This window comes from Sminthopsis crassicaudata, chromosome 3 (genome assembly GCF_048593235.1).
Source record: "Sminthopsis crassicaudata isolate SCR6 chromosome 3, ASM4859323v1, whole genome shotgun sequence".
NCBI lineage: Eukaryota > Metazoa > Chordata > Mammalia > Dasyuromorphia > Dasyuridae > Sminthopsis > Sminthopsis crassicaudata.
Genome location: NC_133619.1, coordinates 453,450,487 through 453,473,790, shown reverse-complemented (window position 1 = coordinate 453,473,790; position 23,304 = coordinate 453,450,487). Strand labels below are relative to the sequence as shown.

The window sequence follows — 23,304 nt, the reverse complement described above, 5'->3', positions numbered from 1 at the left end:
AGTAATAATAAAGAATCCAGTAGTACTGGATTTATTACACAAACTTTATTATTACTGACCAATAGATTGTTATCTTACAGTAGCATTGTTTGTGGAACTACAACATTCCCAAGGCCAGGTAGCTGTAGGGTTAAGGGCAGGTAAGCTTACAGTTAAGAATAGGGAGCCTTAGGATCAAGAACACATAGCCTTAAGATTATTACTACATCCTCTCTAGAAGCTACACTAAATCAAAACCAGAGGAGATATTAGGAAATATTAGTGAATAGTATTTGATATAACACCACTATAAAGAAAAAAAAAAAAAAAAAAAGGAAAGATTTTAAAACTCTGATCATTGCAATGGCTAATCACAATTCCAAAGGCCTGATGAGAAAGCATAATATTTTACTTCCTGCAGATGAATTAAAGGCAAGAATTAGACATACATTTGTGAACATAACAATTACATAGAGTTGTTTTTCATGCCTACGTTCACTTGTTATAAAGATTGTAATTTAATTTTAATTTAAACTTTTTTTTTTTGGTAATGGGAACCCTAGTTTCAGGTTGTCAAAATGAAGAAGGATCACTAACTTAGAAACACAAACGCTCTTGATTCTATTGCTTTCCCTCTAAATATTTGTTTATCCTACTGTATATAGCTTGTTTACTTATACATATTTGTTTACTTATTGCCTCCTTCAGATTGTTAATTCTTGAGAGCAGGAATTGCCTTCTGCCTCCTTTTGTTTACAGCAGCAGTTAGAAGAATGTTTGGCACACTGTAGGTGCTTAATCAGTGTTTGTCAAACCAGTCAATTTTAAAAGAAACAAATTGAATTTAGTGTATGAGTTTTTAAATAAAGCCACCTGTACATAATAGGGATGCGTGTTTTCATACAATTCTTTTTCTGTTTCATTTTGTATATAGAAATGTTCTCTTTTGGTAGTTATTAAATTCAAAATAAAAAAGTTGTATTTTTTTTTTTTTTTTTTTAGTTGAGGCAATTAGGGTTAACTTGCCCAGGGTCACACAGCTAGGAAGTGTTAAGTATGTCTGAGACCAAATTTGAACTGGGGTTCTCCTGACGCCAGAGTTGATATTCTATCCACTGCACCACCTAACTGCCCCTAAAAAGTCTTAAAAAATCACTGGCACCTAAACGAGAAGGGAAAGTTAATCCTTCAGTTGTTTCCCGGATTATATTTTAAAGGGACACTTGGATCTTTTCTTGATTCCTCCCTCCCCAACCCCCACAGCCTCTTTAAGTAATATTCATCACTTAATTTTACTTGAAAAGTAGAAAGCCAGTTCTTTTTCCACGGGCGTGATAGGAAGTTTATTATGATAAAGGTTATTGCTTAGGCAGTTCTAAGCTCTAACGTCCCTTTCAGTTCTAATGTTCTAAGATTCTAAGGATGATTAGAGGCGCCCAGAAGAGAGGGCTTTTGGAAGTCTCTGGATCAGGGTTCCTATTACTGAGACAAAACTTTCTATGACCTGCGGCAAATCATGTAATCGGAGATTTACTTTTCTCTTCTGTAAAACAAAATGGCGGAGTATCTTAATCTACTTTCCTTCTTATCAGTTACTTCAGGGAAGATTTTTTTTGAGCCATTTGGATAACCTTTTGTGCTCTCCTTCCCAATGTCAATGGGGAAATATTAGGGGTCTGCACGAATCCGACTAGTTCACCAGCTTTTCAAGGTGACAGCTTCCCCCTTATCTAATCCACTTTGTGTTTTAAAGACCAAGTTCAGCCTCACCAGCAACTATAACTTCCCTGTCTGTAGTCAATAAACCCCACTGCTTTCCTATTGGCTTCAGGATTAAATACAAAATTCTATTTGGCATTTAAAGCCCTTCATAATTTCTTTTCTTACTTTCCCAACATAAACTCTTTAATCCAGTCACATTGGGCTCTTGGCCGTTTCATGAACAAGACACTGCACCTCTCCGTTTCTGGAATTGTCTTAGCTGTCTCCCCATACCTGGAACGCCCTCCCTCCTTCGCTCTGACTGCTGATCTCTAACTTCCTAAAATCTCAACTTTTACTGGAAACCCTTCTTCCCCAACCTCTCTTATTATGCCTTATTAATGCTGGTTTGATTTGCTTGAATTTTGTCCACCCCCATTAGATTGCACGCTTCTCGAGGGGTTGCGGCTGTCTTTTGCCCTTTTTTGAGTTTCCAGATCTTGGCACACTGCCAAACACGTAGAAGTTGCTTAAGAAACGTTTGATCACTGAAGCTGACAGGGGTTCTGACTATACCGGGTGGGCGTCAGGGAGTGCCCACAATTACACAGCTAACATTTTTTAGAGAATGCTTTTAAGTATTTTGCAAAACGCTTTACACAGATGGCCCTAATTGAGTATAAACATTTCAAATCACAGACCCTTCAACGATATGAGGGATTGATATCTCAGACCAAGAAGCTTCCCACTTGGGCAAAGCCGGATTCACGGAAGAACTCAGAGGGAGGTTAGGGCTATGCCTCAGTCTCCACTAGGAAGGAAGGGGGAATTTATTAAGAGCGCTCAAAAAATTATCACACACTCCAGCGACCCCCGGCGCCTGAGAGGAGGTAGAGCGCCCTCGAGTTTAAGGGGCAGGACACACGCGTGTCCTCGCGACTGATGAAGGAAGTCTCGCGAGATCCTTAGTAGCCAATCAGGAGCTGAGGAGCGGAAGGCGGGGCCGGACGAGGTGAGGGGGGTCCCGGAGCTCAGAGCAGAAGGAAGAAACTCGTTCGTGTTCTTCTGTCTCCACTCACCTCCACTTCGGATTGTGTTCTCCTCGCTCCGTTCGCCATGGCCTATCCGGGATATGGAGGTGGGGTAAGTAGCCAGGGGCGTCGCCCCGCCGTCCTGGACCTCCGCCCCCCTCGGGGTGTGGCTGTCCCCAGCGGGCGGTGTCTGCGCGACTAGGCCCCGCCTCCTGCACCTGCCGGCTGCGGGGCTCTCAGTGGGCGGGGCTGCTGAGGAGCCGGAGCTGAACGCGTGCCTCCTCACCTGGCCCTGGGTGCGGAGACGGTATCTCCCCTCCCCCTCCTCCTTATCCTATTCTCGTTCCCCGTGATCCCCTTTTTCCTCCCATCTCGTGATCAGAGAGGAGGGGGCGGCACTGGAGAAAAGGGGAATTGTGTGTTCCTTGCCCCTTGGTGCACACAATAAATGTGTCATTTTCTGCTTCACCAAAAGTGGAGATTTGTGAAATTCAGTTTCCTAAGATGGAGACTTCCTCAGACAGTACAAAGGCACAGGAAGAAGAAAACACTGCCCAGGTTCCTGTAAATCTTTCACAAGGTCTGCCTCATTTTTTTTTTTTAAAGACCTCCCCCGCTCCCCTTTTCGCAAACTATTTCCTCTTCTGACTTTCCAGTATTTATCTCCAGACGTGATGCCCTTGGGACGCTGTAAATTACTAGTTGCCTATACACTCACGTAAACATGAATATTAACATTACTTAAGGGAAGTCAGTGTCTCCCTAATACAATTTTTTGGCCGAGTAATTTGTCCTATGCTTGTCACATAGCAATTTTGAATTTATTTTCGTGGTAACTGTGTCCTGATAGGCTGTTTTTTGTTAGTTTTATTATTATTTTTTAATAGAAAAGTCATTTGGGGAAGCTTCAGTACTTACCTGTTGCTTCCTAAAAACTGATTATTCAGCACATTCTTAGGTCATTTCCAGCAACTAGAATCCCATGAAGAAAGGGAAGGCAGTATTTTTTACCACTCAGTTGCTGGAATAAAATATTTTAAATATTATCAGTTATTTCCATATTATTACCGTAGTAACTTCCCTAAATGATTTGTGCATCCTCATCATCATGTTTAAAAGCCTTCATATAACTGTCTAGAATACTTTGCTTTTAAAGCAAATCACACTTCTTTTAAACTAGTTTTTCTTGGACTAATATGCAATATACTTTTTTCTACATCTCCAAAAGTTAAATTACGAAGTTGGTCACTATTCCAGGGAACGCTGTTCTGGATTATTTTCAAGTTTTAGCTTCCTTGATGAATTAAAATACTAGAAATTTCTTTTTATAGGCATGATGAAAGAGAGTATTTCTTCACCATTTTAGTTAAGTAAACCAAACACTGCTAGATGCTTCACAAAACTTATTGGATCTGTTAGAATGTGGTCTCTTGTCTTCTGCCATAAAACAAAACCACATGGATTTTTTTTTGTTTGTTAAATGATCACCAGTTAGCTGCATATGCCTAAACACAAAATTATTTGCTTTGTATTTGCAAATACTAGCATATATATGATTTGTGTGGCAAAAAATTAACATCTAAGCAAATATATTTTGAAATAGCTTATGAAGTGATACTCATTTAATAAGTTTATAGAGGATCATTCAATTTAGAGAGATTAAATTATTATTTTTCTCTTAAGTGATTTTTAAATATCAGTATAAGTTAAAAAAATATATATCACATGGGAATTTTAAAACAGCTAAACCCGGATAAAGTAGAGAATAGTAATATATAGGACTGGCCTCAGGAAGACAAGGTTCATGCCCCAATTTTGATGTTAGCTGTGTATAACTTGGTCAAAACATTAGCTCTCATTTTCCTCAGGCAGCTCTCTAAGACTTGAAGGCTGCAATATCTCTCACATTAGTTCTCTTTATTTTTCCCATAGCTACCATCTTATTTCAGGCCTTCACCATTTCTCACCCAGACCATTGCAATGGCTTCCTAATTGGTTTCCCTGACTCAGGTACTTTTCCACTTCATTTCCACGAAGCTACCAAAGTGACAAAGTGACTTTCCTTAAGTATAGATCTGAGATCACTTCTGTTTTAAGCCTCAGTGGCTTCCTAATTCCTACATGCAAACTCCTCTCTTTGATTTTTAAAGTTGTTAATATCTGGCCCCAACTTGCTTTCCAGTCCCTTATATTGCTCCTCTTATTGCACTCTATAGTTTAAATAAACTGGTCTTTTTACTGATCCTCACACATGAAATTCTATCATTAATCTCTATGGCTTTGCCTTCATTGTTTCCATGTCTGGAATGCATTTCCTCTTTTCCTTTGCCTCAGAATCTTATTTGCTTCAAGGTTCAGTTCAAGCACATCCTTTTATTAATAAGTTGTTAAGCAAACATTGAATTCAAGTCATTGTCTTAGATGCTGGGAGACAAATATAAACAATTATCTTCTTATGGAGTTTATATTCTAACAGAAGATGGAAAATACATTTATCTTATATAGTTCTATATGGGTTTTCAGGGATCAAGAAGGGTTTCATATAGTAGGTGGTGCTTGAACTGCACTTTGAAGGATAGGGATTTTGTTTGAACAGTTGAAGGTTCAAGAAGCCCATTCCAGGTATAGAGATGACCAATGCAAAAGTAGATGCAATAACAATGCAATAACAAGTGATTGACCACGTGGATAAGGGAGAGTGAGAAGTTGAGCATAACACGGAAGTTATGAATTGAGAAGACAAGAGAAGTGATGGTGTATTCTGAAACAGTTATAGTGACGTTTGGAAGGTGGTGGGGTTTGGAGAGAAAAATAAGATCTGTTTTTGAAATAAATAGTTGGTAATCATGACTGATATTTGCTTGAGGACTGGGACTGAATCTGTAGATTTGAATCATCTGCATAAAGCTTAATCTGTGGAGAGATGGTATTTAAATTTGTAGGAATTGATATTGTTACCAAGAAATCAGAAATAAAAGTGAAGTAAGCATAGAATAGAATTTTTTGGAAAGTCCATAGTTGGAGAGGTGATATATTGTTTCTGATAGACTAGAAGATAAGAGGTCTAATGTGTAGGAGAACCACAAAAGAGGCAACTAAGCTAGTAGAGAGTAAGTATTTCATGAGGAGGGAATGTTTAATAGTAATAATATTTTAGTTAATTAAGTTAATAATATATTAAATATTTGTTTAATTTTAATTTAATAATTTAATACATTAATATTTATGATATAATTAATTAAATATATTTAGATATAATTTAATAACCACATCTATATATTAATATATTTAATAAATATATTTTAAAATTTATTACAAATATTTTTAAATGAATATATAATATTAATAATTTAATTAGTCCTTTATTAGTATTAAATGTAACAGAGAAGCTTAAGATTGAGAATGAGAAAAAAGCTATTAGATCAGGCAATTAAGAGATTTTGGTTAACTTTTAAATTCAGTAATGAGCAGATTCAGAGGAGTAGAAGAATGAGTAAGAAATGGAAATAGTAAGTATAGATAGCTTTTTCTAGGATTTTGAGAGAAGAAATATGGGCTTGTAATTTGAAGGACTGGTAGTATGTAGTAGAGAGGGTACTGAATGGGAGAGACTAGGTCATGTTTTGAAGGCAGTAAGAAGAGGTGGTGGAGGATAGAGAGAGGTAAAATGATTGAAAAGAATCTTGAAGATTGGAATCAAGGACACAGATAGAGGATTAGGCCTTTAATTAGGCAAGAAAAAGGGATTTATCAGAGACTTAGGGAAATGAGGAGAAAACATGTATGGGGTGGTATTAGGTCTAAGAATTTTGAAATGAAGAGAAGAGTGAGCTGACAAATGACTTAAATGTTCTTAGGAAAGTTAGAAGTTAGGTCCTCATCTGAGAGGGTCTAGGAGTGATGATGGTAAGTTTCAGAAAAAGGAAGTTCTTTAGAATCCATTTATCATATTCAGTTTACGAAACAGTTTTGGTAAATGTTAATTCAGTTAAAAAGCTGTGGGATATTTTAATACCTTTAAGAAAGTGTTGAATAAATCTTCTGATAGGAAAGTGTCCACTGTCAGGCATGGGTGATTTGAATATTTATTCAAAAGATTTTGCATCTAGTTTTTTATTTTGTTTTAAATGATATGGTGATTTCATTGCTTTATGAAGGTCTTTTAAGGAATTTCCCCTACTTATCCAAATATCTATCTTGAGGAGTAAGGAATAAAGGGATTGTTTTGTTGCAGTACCCAGCTGGAGTTGGACAACATGAATTAATATAGTTTCTAGTGGTGTCAATTGTGACTTCTCTAGCAGCAGTAATAGCAGAGGTGGTGGATGTTGAGAATAATTCAGGACAAAAGTTAGGCAAGGGATGAGCAGTGATAGGGCAATAAAGTGAGAACAAGAGAAGATTTGAGAGTTAACTGTGTGAAAGTGATTTGGGTCAAATTTAGAATTAAAATTGCAAAAGAAGGAAAGTAAAGTCATAACATTGATGACCTGAGAAAATTACTGACAGGTAGAGTGATTGGAGATCCTGATTTGGGTGAAATAGATTTAAGAGAGCAGGAGAGGAAAAGAAAGAGATGGAATGATAAGAATTTTGAATTTATTCTGTAACATTTCTATTAATTGGTCAAGTAAACAAGCACTTATCTTAATAAATATCTTTGTAAGATTTACCTTTATCATGTTTGGAATTGTATTAGATCCTGTGAATACAAACAGTGAAATAATCTCTAGTCTCCAGGAGTATACATTGGGGTGGGGGAATGGCAGATGTAGATAGGTTCATGTACATACAAAAAGAAAAACAAAATGGTATGTGTATATATGTGTACCCAGTCTTTTATACCTTGTAGGTGCTTAATAAATGCTTGTTTACAATAATATAAGTGGTTGAGAACCTAGAGATTTGGATTAGTAGGGAAATTCCTTAAAAAGACCTTCACACAGCAATCAAGTCACTTACATTCAAAACAAAACAAAAAACTAGATGCAACTACTATGAATTGGTGAGCATTCTTGAACATAAAACTTTGCAAACCTTAAAACATGTAAATATAAGATTATTTAATGCTAATAATGGAAATACAAAGGAAACATGTAAATATAAGATTATTTAATGCTAATAATGGAAATAAAGGAAAACATCTATAAGTCTTTTGTGGTAGAATCATCAGTGCAAGATGCAAGTAGTATATTAAATTATTGGATAAAACACTACTAAGTTATGATCTATTCAATAAATATCAAGTGTATACATGTGTAGCACACTCTGCTGTGACTAAAAAAAGATATAAAGGGTATAATTGTTAAGGCGCTTATAGTCAGCTCTTGTCCAGTTTTAAAGAAGTAGTTAAGGCAATTGATTGGAATGCTCAAAAATTATTTAAATGTAACTGAGACTAGTCTAATTTGTGGAGGAAAGAGAACTAGATTTTAGAATATTACTTCCAATATGATTAAACATAAGTTGTTAGTATTTTGGAAGTTGAGTAAGAAAGCTTTGGGTGACAATGTTTTTCGGGAATGATTTGTTGGATATTTTTGACCGACAATGACTAAATATTACTCTGACAATAGTCTCACTAACAGTCTTGCTAGTTTTTGACAATGCCTCTGGGCATCCTCAAGATCTAGAAGCCCTGAGGTTAGTGGAAGTTCTGTTTTTGTCTTCCAAATACATCATCATTATTGCAGTCTGCAAGTCAAGGTGCTATTACTATCTTAAAGTATTAGTGTCATAAGCCTGCTTTTTGCCAAACTGGTTGAGCTGAAGGAGTTGATGATAGAGATATCAAATAACTTTGGAAAGATTTTAACATTCTAAAGAAAGACAGCATCAATATAGAACTAATATTGCATGAATAGTATCAAGTTGACCAAATTGTATTCAGGATTTCAGAGGTTTTTAATAATCTACAATTACCATCCAAGTAGAAGTTATATCCATTGAGCTTTATGAATTAGAGAATTAGAGAACAATGATTTTAAGGTCATAATTAAAACTCGAAATTAGGAACAATTGGGAATTAAGATCTAATTAAATTGAATAATCAAAATCATGAAGAAGATAAAACAGATATTGGTTTTAATTATTAACTTTATTATAGCAGTTATTGGTTCTGATTATTAACTTGAAAGAACTGAGGCATTAACCTGTCTTGAGAACACTAATAAAAGTTTGAGAAGTGATTCATTGCTAATGAATCGAAATGCTATGGAATTTATATGAGAAGGGATGTTTGGAGTATTATTGCATCACTATTTTGGCCTTAAAAAGTTAGGTGCTGAGGAGAAATAATATAAGAGTAGTAGGACTGCTAGAGAATTACAATAAAAAAGAAAAAAAAAAAGATTCTTGACACAGTATTACAAGAAATCATGAAAAATTTCCCTGAAGTTTTAGAACAAGAAGGCAAAGTAAAAAGCAAAACAAAACAAAAACAACTGCTTATCACTTGAAAGAAATTCTAGGAGGAAAACTTAGAGGAATATCACAACCAAGTAAGTATACAATACCTTCAGGGAGGTACAAGAAAGATTATACTAGATCCAATAGCTACTACATTGAAGAACTATAGGTCTCACAATACTATATTCTATAGAGCAAAAGAGCTGGGATCAAGGATAACTTACCCAGCAAAGTTTAAGTTTAATCATGAATTTAAAAAAATAAACGTTTAACACTCAAAGACTTTCAGATTTTTGTGACCAAAAAACCCCAGAACTTAAGAGAAAATTCATCATATAAATCCAGGAGAAATTTAAGGTAAATATTATAGATTGAGTATAAGGAATATAAGGTCAAATTGTTTACTTCATATATGAGAAAATGGTATTTTTTATGATTGTCATAATTTTTTGGATAGTTTGAAAGAAAAGTGTAGTTTAAGCTGAGTATTTTGGAGTGATTAAAAAAAAAAAAGAATTGTAGAAAGATTAAAAAGTAATTATCTCATGCAAATGAGGTATAAAAGGAAAAAATTGATGTAGAAGAAAGTTGGAGAGGCCAGATAGTGGTGGAACCATACTCACTGGGAATAGGTTAAAGGGGGAAAAACATACATATATGTGTGTGTATAAAAGTCTTCTAAATTCAGAAAGGTGAGAGAGAATAAGGAAGAAGGACTCTTAGAGGGGTGTCTAGGTTAGGAACAGGAAGATAGCGTAGCAGGTAAAAGTAAAACAAAGGAATAGGAGGGATAAAGTAAATAGGTTGAGAAGGATAGTAAAGAAAAATAGGAAGGAAGAAAATACACAAATAATTGTAGTTTAGAATGCCAATGGGACAAATTTACCATAGAAAAGAATTGAAAAGCCAATAGAAACAGATAGATTAAAATTTAGAATTCAACAATATTTTGCTTTTAGGTCCCTTTTTAAAAATGATATACACAAAAAGATAAAATAAAGGGCAGGAGAAGAATTTAAGCATATGAAAAAAGAACAGTAATCATGATCTCAAAGTTAAAATTAAAATAGATTTAAGCAAAAGTGAAAAATAGATAAATTATACTGTCAGCAGTATTATTGAGTATTGTTTTAGACTATTTAAAATATCTAGACAATATAAAATAACCGAGCATATACCTCTCCAAACAGACCCAGGAATTGTGTGAACATAAACAAAAAATATTTTAAACAAATAAACTCAGATCTAAATAATTGAAGTAATATTTGTCACTCATGGGTAGGTAAAGCCTATGTAATTTTTATTTTTTATTTTTTTGCTAAGGCAATTGGGGTTAAGTGACTTGCCCAGGGTCACATAGCTAGGAAGTATTGTCTGGAACCAAATTTGAACTCAGGTCTTCCTGACTTCAGGGTTGGTGCTATATTGACTGTGCCACCTAGCTGCTCATGTAATTTTTAAAATGACAGTATTACTTAACTACTCTGTTTTCAATGTTATTCAAATTAAATTATTAAAAATTATTTTACTGAGTTAGAAAAAAATCATAATAGTTCATTTGGAAGAATAAAATGTCAAGAATTTCGAAGAAACAGGAAAAAAAGATGTAAAGGAAGCAGATTCAGCAGTATCAAACCTTAAACTTTATCATAAAATGAGAGCTTTGAATATAGAAAGAATAATTTTGGTTATTTTAAATTAAAAGTTTCTTGTTTAAAAAATTTATATAACCAAGAACAGAAGGAATGCAGAAAATTGGGGGAGAATTTTTCAGTCTCTTAAGACAGAATGTGATTGGGTTAAATTAAAAAATTAAAAAAAGAATATTATTATGGGGTAGGAAATGATGAATTATTTAGAAGAATATGGACTTATGAAGAAAGATGTTATCTATCTTCAGAGAAACAGATGATAGGAGGAAATAAGAACATAGTAAGGTCTCACAAATATGAATATGAGTATATATATATATATATGTGTGTGTGTGTTTATAGATATCTATGTATGTATATATATATATGTATATATATATATATATATATACACACACACACACGCTTAATTGTAACCTTCTTTAGAGTGTTGGAGGAAGGGAGGTTTTCCCTTAAGTTAAGTAAAAACTGCACAGCGGAGAATAAAAGAATACCAAGAAGAAAGCACGAAAAAAAAAAAAAGAAAAAAGCTGGACAGTTTTGAAAATAATATGTGGTATTTATTATGTTTTCTTGAAATGGAAATTTACTGTTTTATGTTGAGTCCTCTCATAGTGTGTATGTACATGGTAATTTTTAAAAATTTCCTTTGTCATTTTGTATTTTAAGTTTAAAATTTACCAAAATTACCCCCCCCCCAAAAAAAAAAAAGTTAGGTACCAGAGTTCTGAAGTGACTTAGTAGCTAATCTCCAAAAAAAAAATTAAAGAAGAGGTCTAAAATTATGAAGTTGCTATTTTTATCCCCTCATGGTTTAGGGGATACAAAAATTCAGGCTAGTAAACTAATGTTTTGATATATAAAATTATTTTTCTATAAATTTTAGAATAATACAAGAATAACCATTGAAGTTATGTAAGAATAATGCTCATATTTAAGATCTTAAAAAGGTCCTTTAAAATTTGATGTTACTTTTATGGCTTGTATTTAATACTTAGGCATTAATGTAATAAATAAAATATTATATGGTCCCAGAACTCTTTTAAAGAACTATTTTAAAACTTTAATGATTTTAATTTTTGCCACTGTGGAATTTATCTCCCATTTATAACACTTTTTTCTTTTTAATATATTTAGACCATTTGTGGAGTCACTTCAATTATTTATTTATTTATTTATATTTATTTGTTTTTAAAACACATTGCTTTATGAATCATCTTAGAAGAGGAAAATTGGAAAAAAAGGGAAAAATCATGAGAGAAAAAAACAGAAATGAAGTGAACATAGCATGTGTTGATTTACATTCAATCTCCATACTTCTTTTAATGGATGCAGATGACATTTTTTGTCCAAAGTCTATCAGGATTGCTTTGGATTACTAAATCACTGAGAAAAACCAAGTCTTTCATACTTCATCATCACACATTCTTGCTGTTATTGTGTATAATGTATTCTTGGTTCTGCTTGTTTTGTTCAGCATCAGTTTGTGTAAATGTCTCTAGGCCTTTTTAAAATCAACCTTTTTGTCTTTTTTTTAAAGAACAATAATATTCCATTACTTTCATGTACCACAATTTGTTTAGCCATTTCCCAATTGATGAACATCGACTCATTTTCCAATTCTTTGCTACCACAGAGCTACTACAAACATTTTTGCATATGTGGGTCCTTTTCCTTCTTTTCTGTTTTCCTTGTAATACAAACTTAGTAATGGTACTGCTGGGTCAAAGCATATGCAGTTTTGGGGCAGCTAGGTGGCTCAGTGGATAGAGCACCAGCCTTGAATTCAGGAGGACCCGGGTTCAAATTTGGTCTCAGACTGTTAACACTTCCTAGCTGTGTGACCTTGGACAAGTTACTTAACCCCAGCCTCAGGAAAAAAAAAAAAAAAAAAAAAAAAGAAAAGCATATGCAGTTTTATAACCGTTTGGCCATAATTCCAGATTGTTCTCTAGAATGGTTGGATCATTTCACAATTCCACCAGCAATGCATTAATGTCCCAATTTTCCCACATCCCCTCCAATATTTACATTTGTCTTTTCCTGTCATCTTAGCCAATTTGAGAGGTGTTAGGTATTATCTCAGAGTTGTTTTAATTCACATTTCTTTTAATCAATAATGATTTAGAACATTTTTTCATAGGATTGTATATGGGTTTAATTTTGTCATTTGAAATTTGTTCATATCCTTTGATCATTTATCAATTGGTGAATATAACACTTTTCTTAGTAAAGTATTTGACCCTGTAACATTTTTATGAAACCAATTTATTATATTAGGCAGGGTATGCCTGTGTTTCCTTTGTTCTCTTACTACATCTTGTTTAATGCTATGTACGGAGGACTGCACAAACTTTTCTCATATATATTCCAGGATTTAATGTATAGAAACCTACAAGTTAATGAGCTAATTCTTAGCTACTACAGGAGATTTCAGATAAACTACTCTTCTCTCCCCTCTTTATACCTCATTTGACAATTAAGGTTAATAGGTAATGTAGATTTAAAAAAATTTTTTCCTTCTTTTCAAGTATGGAGGTTACACTGGTCAAATGCCTGGAATGCAGATGCAAATGGGACAGCCAATGCCAGGAACAGTACCAAATATGCCTCATGGTGGATACTCTGGATACTCAGCATATTCTGGTTATTCAGCAAATGATCCTATGTGGACTTACTTCACTGCTATTGCTGGACAGGTAAAATGCCAAATTCTGTGAATAGTGTTATCAGTGTTAGAGAATTGGTATGGCAACATGTGTATTAAAAAGAAAACAAACACTTTCCCCTAACTTACATGTAAATTAATCTTAACTTTATTAAAAATAGTTTCTTTTAAAGTTTATAGGTGAGGACAATTATATCAGTTTTAGGTTTGTTGTTGCCACTGTAGAAATTGTTCTGTTTTTGTTCACTTCATTGTGGATTATTTCATAATGATCTTCATGATTTCCTCTGAAAGTACCCATTTCATCATTTTTTATGGTGCAGTAATATTTCACTATATCATATATCATAATTTGTTTAGCTATTTCCTAACAGTTGGATATCCTCTTAGTTTCTTCCTTTCCTTTTTTCTTTTTTTCTTCCTTTCCTTCTTTTTTTTTTCTTTTCTTTCTTTCCTCCTTTCCTCCTTTGTTTTACTTTGCTCCTTTTTTTTTCTTTTTCCCTCTTTCTCTTTATCTCCTCCCCCCTCTCTCTTTAGAAAGCTGCTATGAGTATTTTTATACTTAATAATTCTTTTCTTCTTTTTTTGAGACATACTATTATTAGTGGTATTATTGCACCACAGTTTAGTGACTTTTAAGGCAGTTTTTCAAACTGCTTTCCAGGATAGCTGAATCAATTCATAGTTTCATCAGTAGTCCATTAATGTACCTGTTTTCCCAGAGCCTCTCCAGCAATTGCCATTTTCCTCTTTTGTCATAGTTACCAATTTGATGAGTATAGTTATTATGTTAATTATTTTGTGGAATTGTTTTAATTTGCATTACTTTTATTAGTAGCAATTTGGGGCATTTTCTCTTGTGATTGGTGATAGCTTGCTTTCTCTTTTTGAAAACTGACAGTCGGTTGGTGATAGCTTGCAAAACTCAGTTTGACAATCAATTGAGGGAATGACATTTATTCTTATAAATTTGAATCAGTTATGTATGTGTCTTGGAGATGAAACATCAATGAATTTTTCCCCCCCAATCACATATTTCCCTTAAAATTTTAACTATAGACAATGTAGAATTATAAGGAGGAAAAAAGTTGTCCCTCATTTTTTCTCACCTTTTATCTCTGCACTCTAGGAAATCTTTACACAGGACTCTTGTAGATTTGTTGTTTGCTGCTATTAGTTTTGAATAATTGGCAGTATAGCTTGGTGAATAGAGGGCAGACTTTATAATTAAGATGGCCTGGGTTCAGGATCATTATACTGTTTGTGGCATTCTGGACAAATCATTTAACCTTTCAATGTCTCTGGGAACTCTTTAAGATGATTACTTTGAATTTCCTTTGCCAATGTAATCACAGGTCTGTATTTCCCCACCCCTCCCCACCCAATATTATAAATATTATGACTTATATGGATTATATGTCATGTTGTTTCCTTATCTTTTTCTTCTATAACTTTGTTTTGGTACTGCTTTCCTTTTTTATATTTGAAAGGTAGGAAAATCTTTATCTTGGTGAATGCTTTGGAGTTTGGAATTAAAGCACATTTACTTTCTCATGTGAGGAGAAAGTTGGTACAAACAAGACACTTGTAGAACAGGAAGTGGGCTTTTGAATTCATAATTTTAAAAAAAATATTGTATTTAAATACATAAGTTGTGAATAAATACTCATTAAATTAGATCATAATGTAATTGGATTTTTTTTTTACGGGATATTGTGTTTTTCTTTATAATTTTTCTTAGGAGGCAGATTGTAATTTATATATTTTTTCAGGACAAGAAACATTTTTGGGAGATAGTACTTTACAAAGTTAGTGAATTTTAGCATTTATTAAAAAAGTAAGAAACCTACAATAAGGACTTAGAGTTGCATTTTTTTTTTTTTTTTGAGTACTGATCACAAATAAGGACCATTGACTTTTACTAGTCAAGTCAACAAGTATTTATTAAATGCTTGCTTACAGTCTCTTATTTACTTTGAGACAGAGATTTAAGAAGCCCAATTCATCAGCTGATAAAGCACCAGGCTGGGAAGTGGGAAGACTCATCTTTCTGATGGTTTGGCCTCAGATACTTACTTTGTGACTCTGGGCATGTCATTTAACCCTAAAATAATCTGGAGAAAGAAATGGCAGAGCGCTCTAATATCTTTGTCAAGAAAACCTAAATGGGGTCACAGAGAGTTGGACATGGCTGAAATGACTCAACAAATAAAGAAATGGAACTTCATGGCTCAGATTCAATATTTAATAGACAAGGCCTCTTAGTAACTTACTGTGAGATAAATGGTCAATTTGCCTTATATGGTTTTAAAAGATTTCCATTATTGAAATAGTAGTAATAATAGAAATACTGTAATATCTTAATGCTTTATATTATTAAAAGCACTTTCACATCCATTGTTTCATTTCTTCCTCATTGTTTCATTTCATTCTGCTTCAGTTCATTCTCCCTTTGGAGCAGTTATAGTGTATATAAACAGCAGCTTAACTATTAGTTTTCTTTTTTCTTTTAAAAATTTTTTTTTAATTAAAGCTTTCTATTTTTCAAAACATATGCATGAATAATTCTTCAAAATTAAGCCTTGCAAAACCTTGTGTTCCAATTTTTCTCCCCCTTCCCTCATCCTCTCCCCTAAATGGTAAGTAGTCCAATATATGTTAAACATGGTAGAAATATGTTAAATCCCATACATATTTATACAGTTATCTAGCTGCACAAGAAAAATCAAATTAAACCAGGAAAAAATAAAAAAGAAAATAAAATGCAAGCAAACAACCACAAAAATGAGTGAAAGTGCTATGTTATAAACCACACACAATTTCCACAGTTGTCTCGCTGGGTGTGTATGGCTTTCTTCATCACAAGATCATTGGAACTGGTCTGAATCATCTCATTGTTTTTTTATTTTTCATTTTTATTTTATTTATTTATTATATCTTTTTATTGACAGAACATATGCATGCGTAATTTTTTAACATTGATCCATGCAAACACTTCTGTTCCAACTTTTCCCTTCCTTCCCTCCACCTCCTCCCCTAGATGGCAGGCAGTCTCATACATGTTAAACATATTAAAGTATATCTTAGATACAATATGTATGTACATATTTATACAATTCTCTTCTTGCACAAGAAAAATCGGATTTAGAAAGGTAAAAATAACCTGGGGAGAAAAACAAAAATGCAAGCAATTTACACTCATTTATCAGTGTTTTTTTCCTGGGTGTAACTGATTCTGTTTATCACTGAACAATTGGAACTGAATTGGATCCTCTCATTGCCGAAGACAGCCACTTCCATTAGAGTTGATCCTTATATAGTATTGTTGTTGAAGTGTATAATGTGAATCATCTCATTGTTGAAGAGAATTCTACTTATCAGAATTTATCATTGTATAATATTGATGTTATTGTGTACAATGATCTCCTGGTTCTGCTCATTTCACTTAGCTTCAGTTTATGTAAGTCTCTCCAGACCACTTTGAAATCATTCTGCTGGTCATTTCTTACAGAAAAATGATATTCCATAACATTCATATACCATGACTTATTCAGCCACCTGATGGGCATGCACTCAGTTTCCAGTTTCTTACCACTACAAAAAGGTCTGCCACAAATATTTTCTTGGGGCATTGATTATTGTATTAATCCAGAATGTCAGGGACAGTTCAAATTGGGAATATGAAAGTTTTCAGTACTCTCTTAATGTTCTGATTGCTGTTCCTCAGATCTTGGCAAGTTCTTATCCTAAATTTGGTTCTGAATAACAGTAAATTTCTGTTGGACTGAGTATCAGCCAGCTGGGAAGCTCTACTAGTTCAGAATGACAAAATTATAGGCTCCCTTTTAGTCTGAGACTCCTGCCTTGTTTATTCCTTTGCAGGCTTCAGAAGATTGGCCTAGAAGCTGCAGTTGAAAATTCCTTTTGTTCCTGGTAATCTGACTCATCTGAGTCTTAGATAGTTGCTGCTTAGGTTTGCCTCTGCATTTGCTGCTTCTCCCGATAGCCGTAACCACTCTTGACTGCAGAATGCCATCTTATGGTGGCATTTTCTTCAGTTTGCCCTAGATTCAAGGCCTTGAACTGTTGTGTAGCAGTTGATAAAAGTGCCATTTTGTACCTGTTCTTGCATCCTGTAGAATGTTGTGAAATCATCTCTTTCACTATTGTACAGCCTCCCACCTGGGCTGTGTAACCATGTCCCTGACCAGATCTTTTCTATAATGTCCACAGACCTCTTATGTCCCTAGTCCTATATTAACCATGGTTGGGCAGATGACTCACTGTGACTTTTTTTTTTTTTTTTTTAATATCATCAGTGTGATTTGATCAGATGCATTTTATTTGTCTTTGAAATATCTTTGTAAGAATTTGGAATTTGGGAAGAGTTGCCATGCTTAGTCTTACAACTTCACCGTCTCTCTTACTCTACATTAAGTTTTTTGTCTAGATATTAGTTTAATTTTGGTATTTGCCATGGTTAGACCCTTTCCCCAAAAATATGTTTCTTAAAAGTACTTTAAAATTCCTTTAATCTAGATGCTGAACCTTTTTTTCCAGTTCCATTATGGCTGTAAAATAAATTTCCTCTATCCCCAATAACATTTTTAAATTTCATCTTTTACCTTAATAGTATTTTATTTTTCCAAATACACATAAAGATAGTTTCCAACACTCATTTTTGTAAGATTTTGTGTTTCAAATTTTCCTCCCTCTCTTTCTTCTCTCCCCCCCTCCCCAAGACAGCAATATGATGTCATGTTGTACAAGAAAAAATCCAGACCAAAAGGGTGAAAAACACAAGAAAGAAAAAAAGCCCCCAAAGATGAAAATACCATGCTTTGATTCATATTCAGTCTCAATAATTTTCTGTCTGGATGTGAATGGCATTTTTCTTCTCAAGTCTATTAGAATTATCTTTAAGCACCACATTGCTGAGAAAAGCCAAGTCCATCACAGTTGAGTATCACATAATCTTTCTATTCTTGTGTATAGGGTTCTCATGGTTTTGCTCATTTCATTCAGCATTAGTTCATGTAAGTCTTTCCAGGATTTTCTGAACAATACTATTCCATTACATTCATATAAGTTATTCTTTATATTCATAACTTATTCAGCTATTCCCCAACTGATGGGTAGCTACTCAATGGAAAATGAACTTAATAATCTTTGCTCCCTTTTAGCTGAGTATGGTAGCAGTATGGGAAACATTTTATTTGTCCTGTTTTAAGAAAATCCAGTGTATAAAAAATAAAAATTTGCTAAACAAAAATTAAAAGATAATTATTCGTGTTTCAAATGATTCTTTGCTTTACAAAACAACTTCCTTTGCGAAGATTGTTCTTTAAACATTAAATATCCTTACATATTTTTTGATACACTCTGGAATCATATGGTTAAATGAAAGAAATTGTAGTTAAATAGAATTTTAGAGGCAGTTTTAATTAAATAGGGAAATGGTAAAATTTAAGAAAATTACATGTTAAATTTTTTTTAAATGATTACTGAAGGGAATACATGATGTCTCTAGGCTTGAAAGAATTATATATCTATTTCTATATTTAGCATTTTTGTGGATATTTTTAAAAAATAATCATTACTGAGGATGACCCTTTAAAATTATACGTGTAAATTAGCATAGCATGTATTAGTATAGTATAGTATAGTATAGTATAGTATAGTATAGGATTGATCTTTAAGTGGTCATCCAGAGTCCAATAAAATATAGTCATTAATGATCAGAGTAATGACTGAAGTGAGGGATATAAATAGAATTTAGTTGCACTTGGTGAAGCCAGTGTCTTTTGTATGCTGCTGGAAACATTGGCAATATATGTTCAGGCTGTACTTTTGCAGATCAGGCCATGTTGAACAGACATAATATTAAATACAGGAAGGATATGATACCTGTGTCTGAAAGGAACAAACACTTGTGGCATTAAAATACATGTGAATTTCATAAATTTATTCTTAATAATTCATGCAAATCAACTTTAACTTTTTAAGTATTAATGAGAGAGAACCCCCATCATCATCAGTGTTATCAAAGACACAAAAGTATTTGCTTAACTTGAGTTAGGTTTGGCACAATTTGATATTAATTGTAGCAACAATTAGTGAACAGCTAGGCAAAGTAACCATGTATTGTGTCTTATTTTATTTCCTATTTGACTAGAGATAAATAAAAGGAATGTTCTTTTTGTCTTATTCTCTCTCTCCTGCCCTCCCCATCCTCTTTCTCTTTATCCTTTTCTCTCCTTATTTCCCCTTTCCTTTCTATATTGGTGGATATGTTTTAGCAAAGCATTTCATAGTTTTCTGTGTTATTCTCATAAAGATACAGAGATGGGAGCTAGATGACAGCAAAGTAAATAAGCTTAATTTGGAAGTTATTTGAATGACCAGATCTAAAGATTAGTTGTTTTATCATTAGTTGTATTATTATAAAGATTAATGTTTTATTAGTATTTTTGAAGGAGATTGAGATCTCTAATAATTTTAAAAATAAATCTTAAGGATTTATTATTAACCACGTGCTGATTAACTGTTTTTGTTGGTAATATTCATAAAGACAGTTGGCATGCTAATAAAATTTGCAAGGTGGTACGTAAAAGCTAGTAGGTATTGGTAGGTAGAGCTAACTGCTTGATAACCAAGTCAGAATCCAGAAAGATCTTGTCCATCTAGAACATTGAGCTCAATCTAATAAGAGGAAATTTAATAGAAATAAATGTAGTCTTGAACATGAAGTTAAGCAGAATTTCATGAATATAATTTGAGTAAAAGCATTGAAGAAAGGAGGACTTAGAACAAGAATTGAGAGGACATGGGAATGACTTGGATGAAGATCCACCAATATATTGAGATGTGGTCAGACAGGTAGGAGGAAAACCCAAGGAAAGCAATATCAAACCTGTAGAAAAGAGAGTAAAAAAAAAAAAGTGATATTGTCGTAGAATGCAAAGCATTCAAGAAGGATGAAGACTAGAAAAAGGCCTATTTGTCTACTTCACAGGATTGTAATGAAAGAAAAGTTCATATGATAGGGCATTAAGTATATAAATGTTGGCCTCAAAATCAGCAATACCTTAGTATCATTTCTGAACGGGGGCAGAATTATTAATAGAAAAATAGATTAGACCAAGAGTCATATACCAGATAAGGCATATAGATTACAGATTTGCTTTTTTGAACCAAAAGTCACTTTTATCTAGCTGATTCAAAATAATCAAGAAAGGAATTTTTGATATAAATGGGATATGTATAATAATAATATCAAAATATAAAATTCATTTGATAAAATTAGCTTTATTATGAACATACTAGTTATATACTAGTTGAGAATATCTTTTAAAAATTTGACTGTTTAAGAGATATCAAGAGATAGACATTTATTTTTAAAAATTGACTTCTTATTTAACCTTATACATAGATAATTTTGTTTTTCAGGATTTGTTCCAATGTTCTTGGTAAATTCAGATGCTTTCTACATTTTCAAGTGACCAAAAATTTCAAATTTTTTTGTGTTTGGTACATAATGTCTAGTATATTTAAAAAAGTAATATTTTATTTTTTTCCCCAGTTATTGTAAAAACAACTTTTGATATTGGTTGTTTTTCATTGTGAACAGTAATAATGTTGTGGGATGATAAGTTGTAAATGACTTAGCTATTCTCATCAATGCATATCCAGCTCTGAAGGATTTACGATGAAAAATGTCCATTCCCAGAGAGAGAACTGATGAAGTCTGAGTACAGAACACAGCATGCTTTTTATAATTTCTTTATTTTTCTAGTTTTTATTTGGCCTATGTTTTCTTTTACAAAATGACTAATATGGAAATAAATTTTGTGTTGCTAAAAAAAAAAAAATTTTTTTTTGGGGGGAAGTTTTGAGTTTCAAATTCCAACCCTCCACTCCCTACCCCTTCCCTGAAATGGTAAGCAGTCTGATACAGATTATACATGTGCATTCATATAAAACATTTCTATATTTCATTTTGTGGAAGAAAATCAAATAAAAAAGTGAAAAAGCATGCTTCTGTCTTGGTTCTTTCTTTGGAAGCAGAAAACATTTTGCATCATGAGTCTTTTTGGATTGTCGTGGATCATTACATTGCTGAAAAGAGCTCATTGATCATCAAACAGTATTGCTGTTGCTGTGTATATTATTCTTTTGGTTCTCCTTCCTCCACTGCATCAGTTCACATTAGTCTTTCTAGGTCTTTCTGAAATCTCCTGCTAGACATTTCTTAACAGCACAATAGTATTCCATTACAATCATATACTAGAACTTGTTCAACCATTCCCTAATTGATGGACATCCCCTCAATTTCTAATTTTTGACCACCAAAAAAGGAACTGCTATAAATGTGTTCCTTTTCTCCTCCCACTCACCTTTTTTGGATCTCTTTGGGATAAAGACCTAGAATTAAAGGCTGTGCTGCATAGTTATAAGTCCTTTAGGCATAATTCCAAATTGCTTTTCAGAATGACTCAATCAGTCCACAATTTTACCAATAGTGCATTAGTATCCCAATTTTTCCATATCCCCTATAACATTTATCATTAATCTCAGCCAGTGTGATAGGTGTGAGCGGACACCTTAAAATTGTTTTAATTTTCATTTCTCTAATCAATAGTAATGTAGATTTTTGAATACTTTAAATATAACTATAGCTTTGATTTTTTCGGGGGGGGGGCAGCCAAAATTGCCCTTTCTTATCCTGTGACCATCAGTTGAGAAATAACTTGCATTCATATATGTTTAACGCAGTTCTCTGTATTTAAGAAATGAGGTCTTTATCAGAAAAACTTCAATAATTTTCTGCTTTCCTTCCAATTTTGGTTGCATTAGCTGTGCAAAACCTTTTAAATTTAACATAATCAAAATTATTCACTTACATTTTCTACTGTAACTAGGAAATATCCCATATTCTGTGATTTTAACTTCTTTTGTCTGTATCTGACAGGTAAAATTTTGTGTTGTCTCCTAATCTGTTTATGGTATCATCCTTTATATCTAAATGAGGTACCCATTTTGATCTTGAAGATATATGGCATGAGAAATTGGTCTGTGCCTAGTTTCTGCCATAGTATTTCCCAGTTTCCCAGTTGTCTCTTGTATTTTTTGTTAAATTTCTTATTCTTGGAGAAATCTTTCTTGATTTTGGATTATAAGGTTAATAGTATGCTGAGTTTCAGTTTTCTAATTAGAACTAATTAGTAGAAATTTAAAACCCAGATGGTGTGGTGGTAGCACTATTTATTTGTTCATGTATTTATTTATTTTTTACTGAGGCAATTGGGGGTTGTGTTTAGGGTTATACACCTAGGAAGTAGTAACTGTCTGAAGCTTGATTTGAATTCTGGTCCTCCTGACTTAATAGTGCAGTAGTACTGTTCTAGCCGTTCAAGAAGAGTCATCTGACCTTGTTTTTCCAATAATTTGTTGAAAAATTCCATTTACTTAGCAAGAAATAATTTTCTAGTCCAGTTACAAGTGTACGTATATATGGTATGGTTGACCATATTTCCTTGAGATGTGAAGAAAATGCTTTTTTTTTTTTTTTTTTTTTTTAACAGTTTGGCAAAACACAAGATTAGTGATAGAATTATGATAGTATTTCTACTTATAGTGAATTTTGAAAAATATTGAATTATTTTATTTAAGAATTAAGGGAGAAATGAAGGTAATATATTTGGAAGACATTTCTGACTGAGCAGCAAATATAAGTTATAGCAAAAGCTTTTCAATCTGAATGATCACTAAAAATTATTTTAAAACATAAAAGTAAATGCAATGTATTTTACTTATTACATGGTTTTTTCCATTACTTGATTTTGGTGTTCAAATTTAATCTTAC

At 33.1% G+C, this 23,304-nt stretch overlaps 1 protein-coding gene across 1 annotated transcript in view; it reads left to right on the top strand.

The window, feature by feature from the left end:
- Nucleotides 1–2,666: 2,666 nt before the first annotated feature.
- The window catches only part of GCA (grancalcin), a 40,805-nt gene continuing 20,167 nt past the window's right edge, over nucleotides 2,667–23,304 (top strand). The window contains exons 1-2 of the mRNA XM_074303268.1: nucleotides 2,667–2,823; nucleotides 13,303–13,470. Of these exons, the coding sequence (XP_074159369.1) occupies nucleotides 2,797–2,823; nucleotides 13,303–13,470 (195 nt within the window). The 5' untranslated portion in view covers nucleotides 2,667–2,796. The remainder of the gene's footprint in view (nucleotides 2,824–13,302; nucleotides 13,471–23,304) is intronic.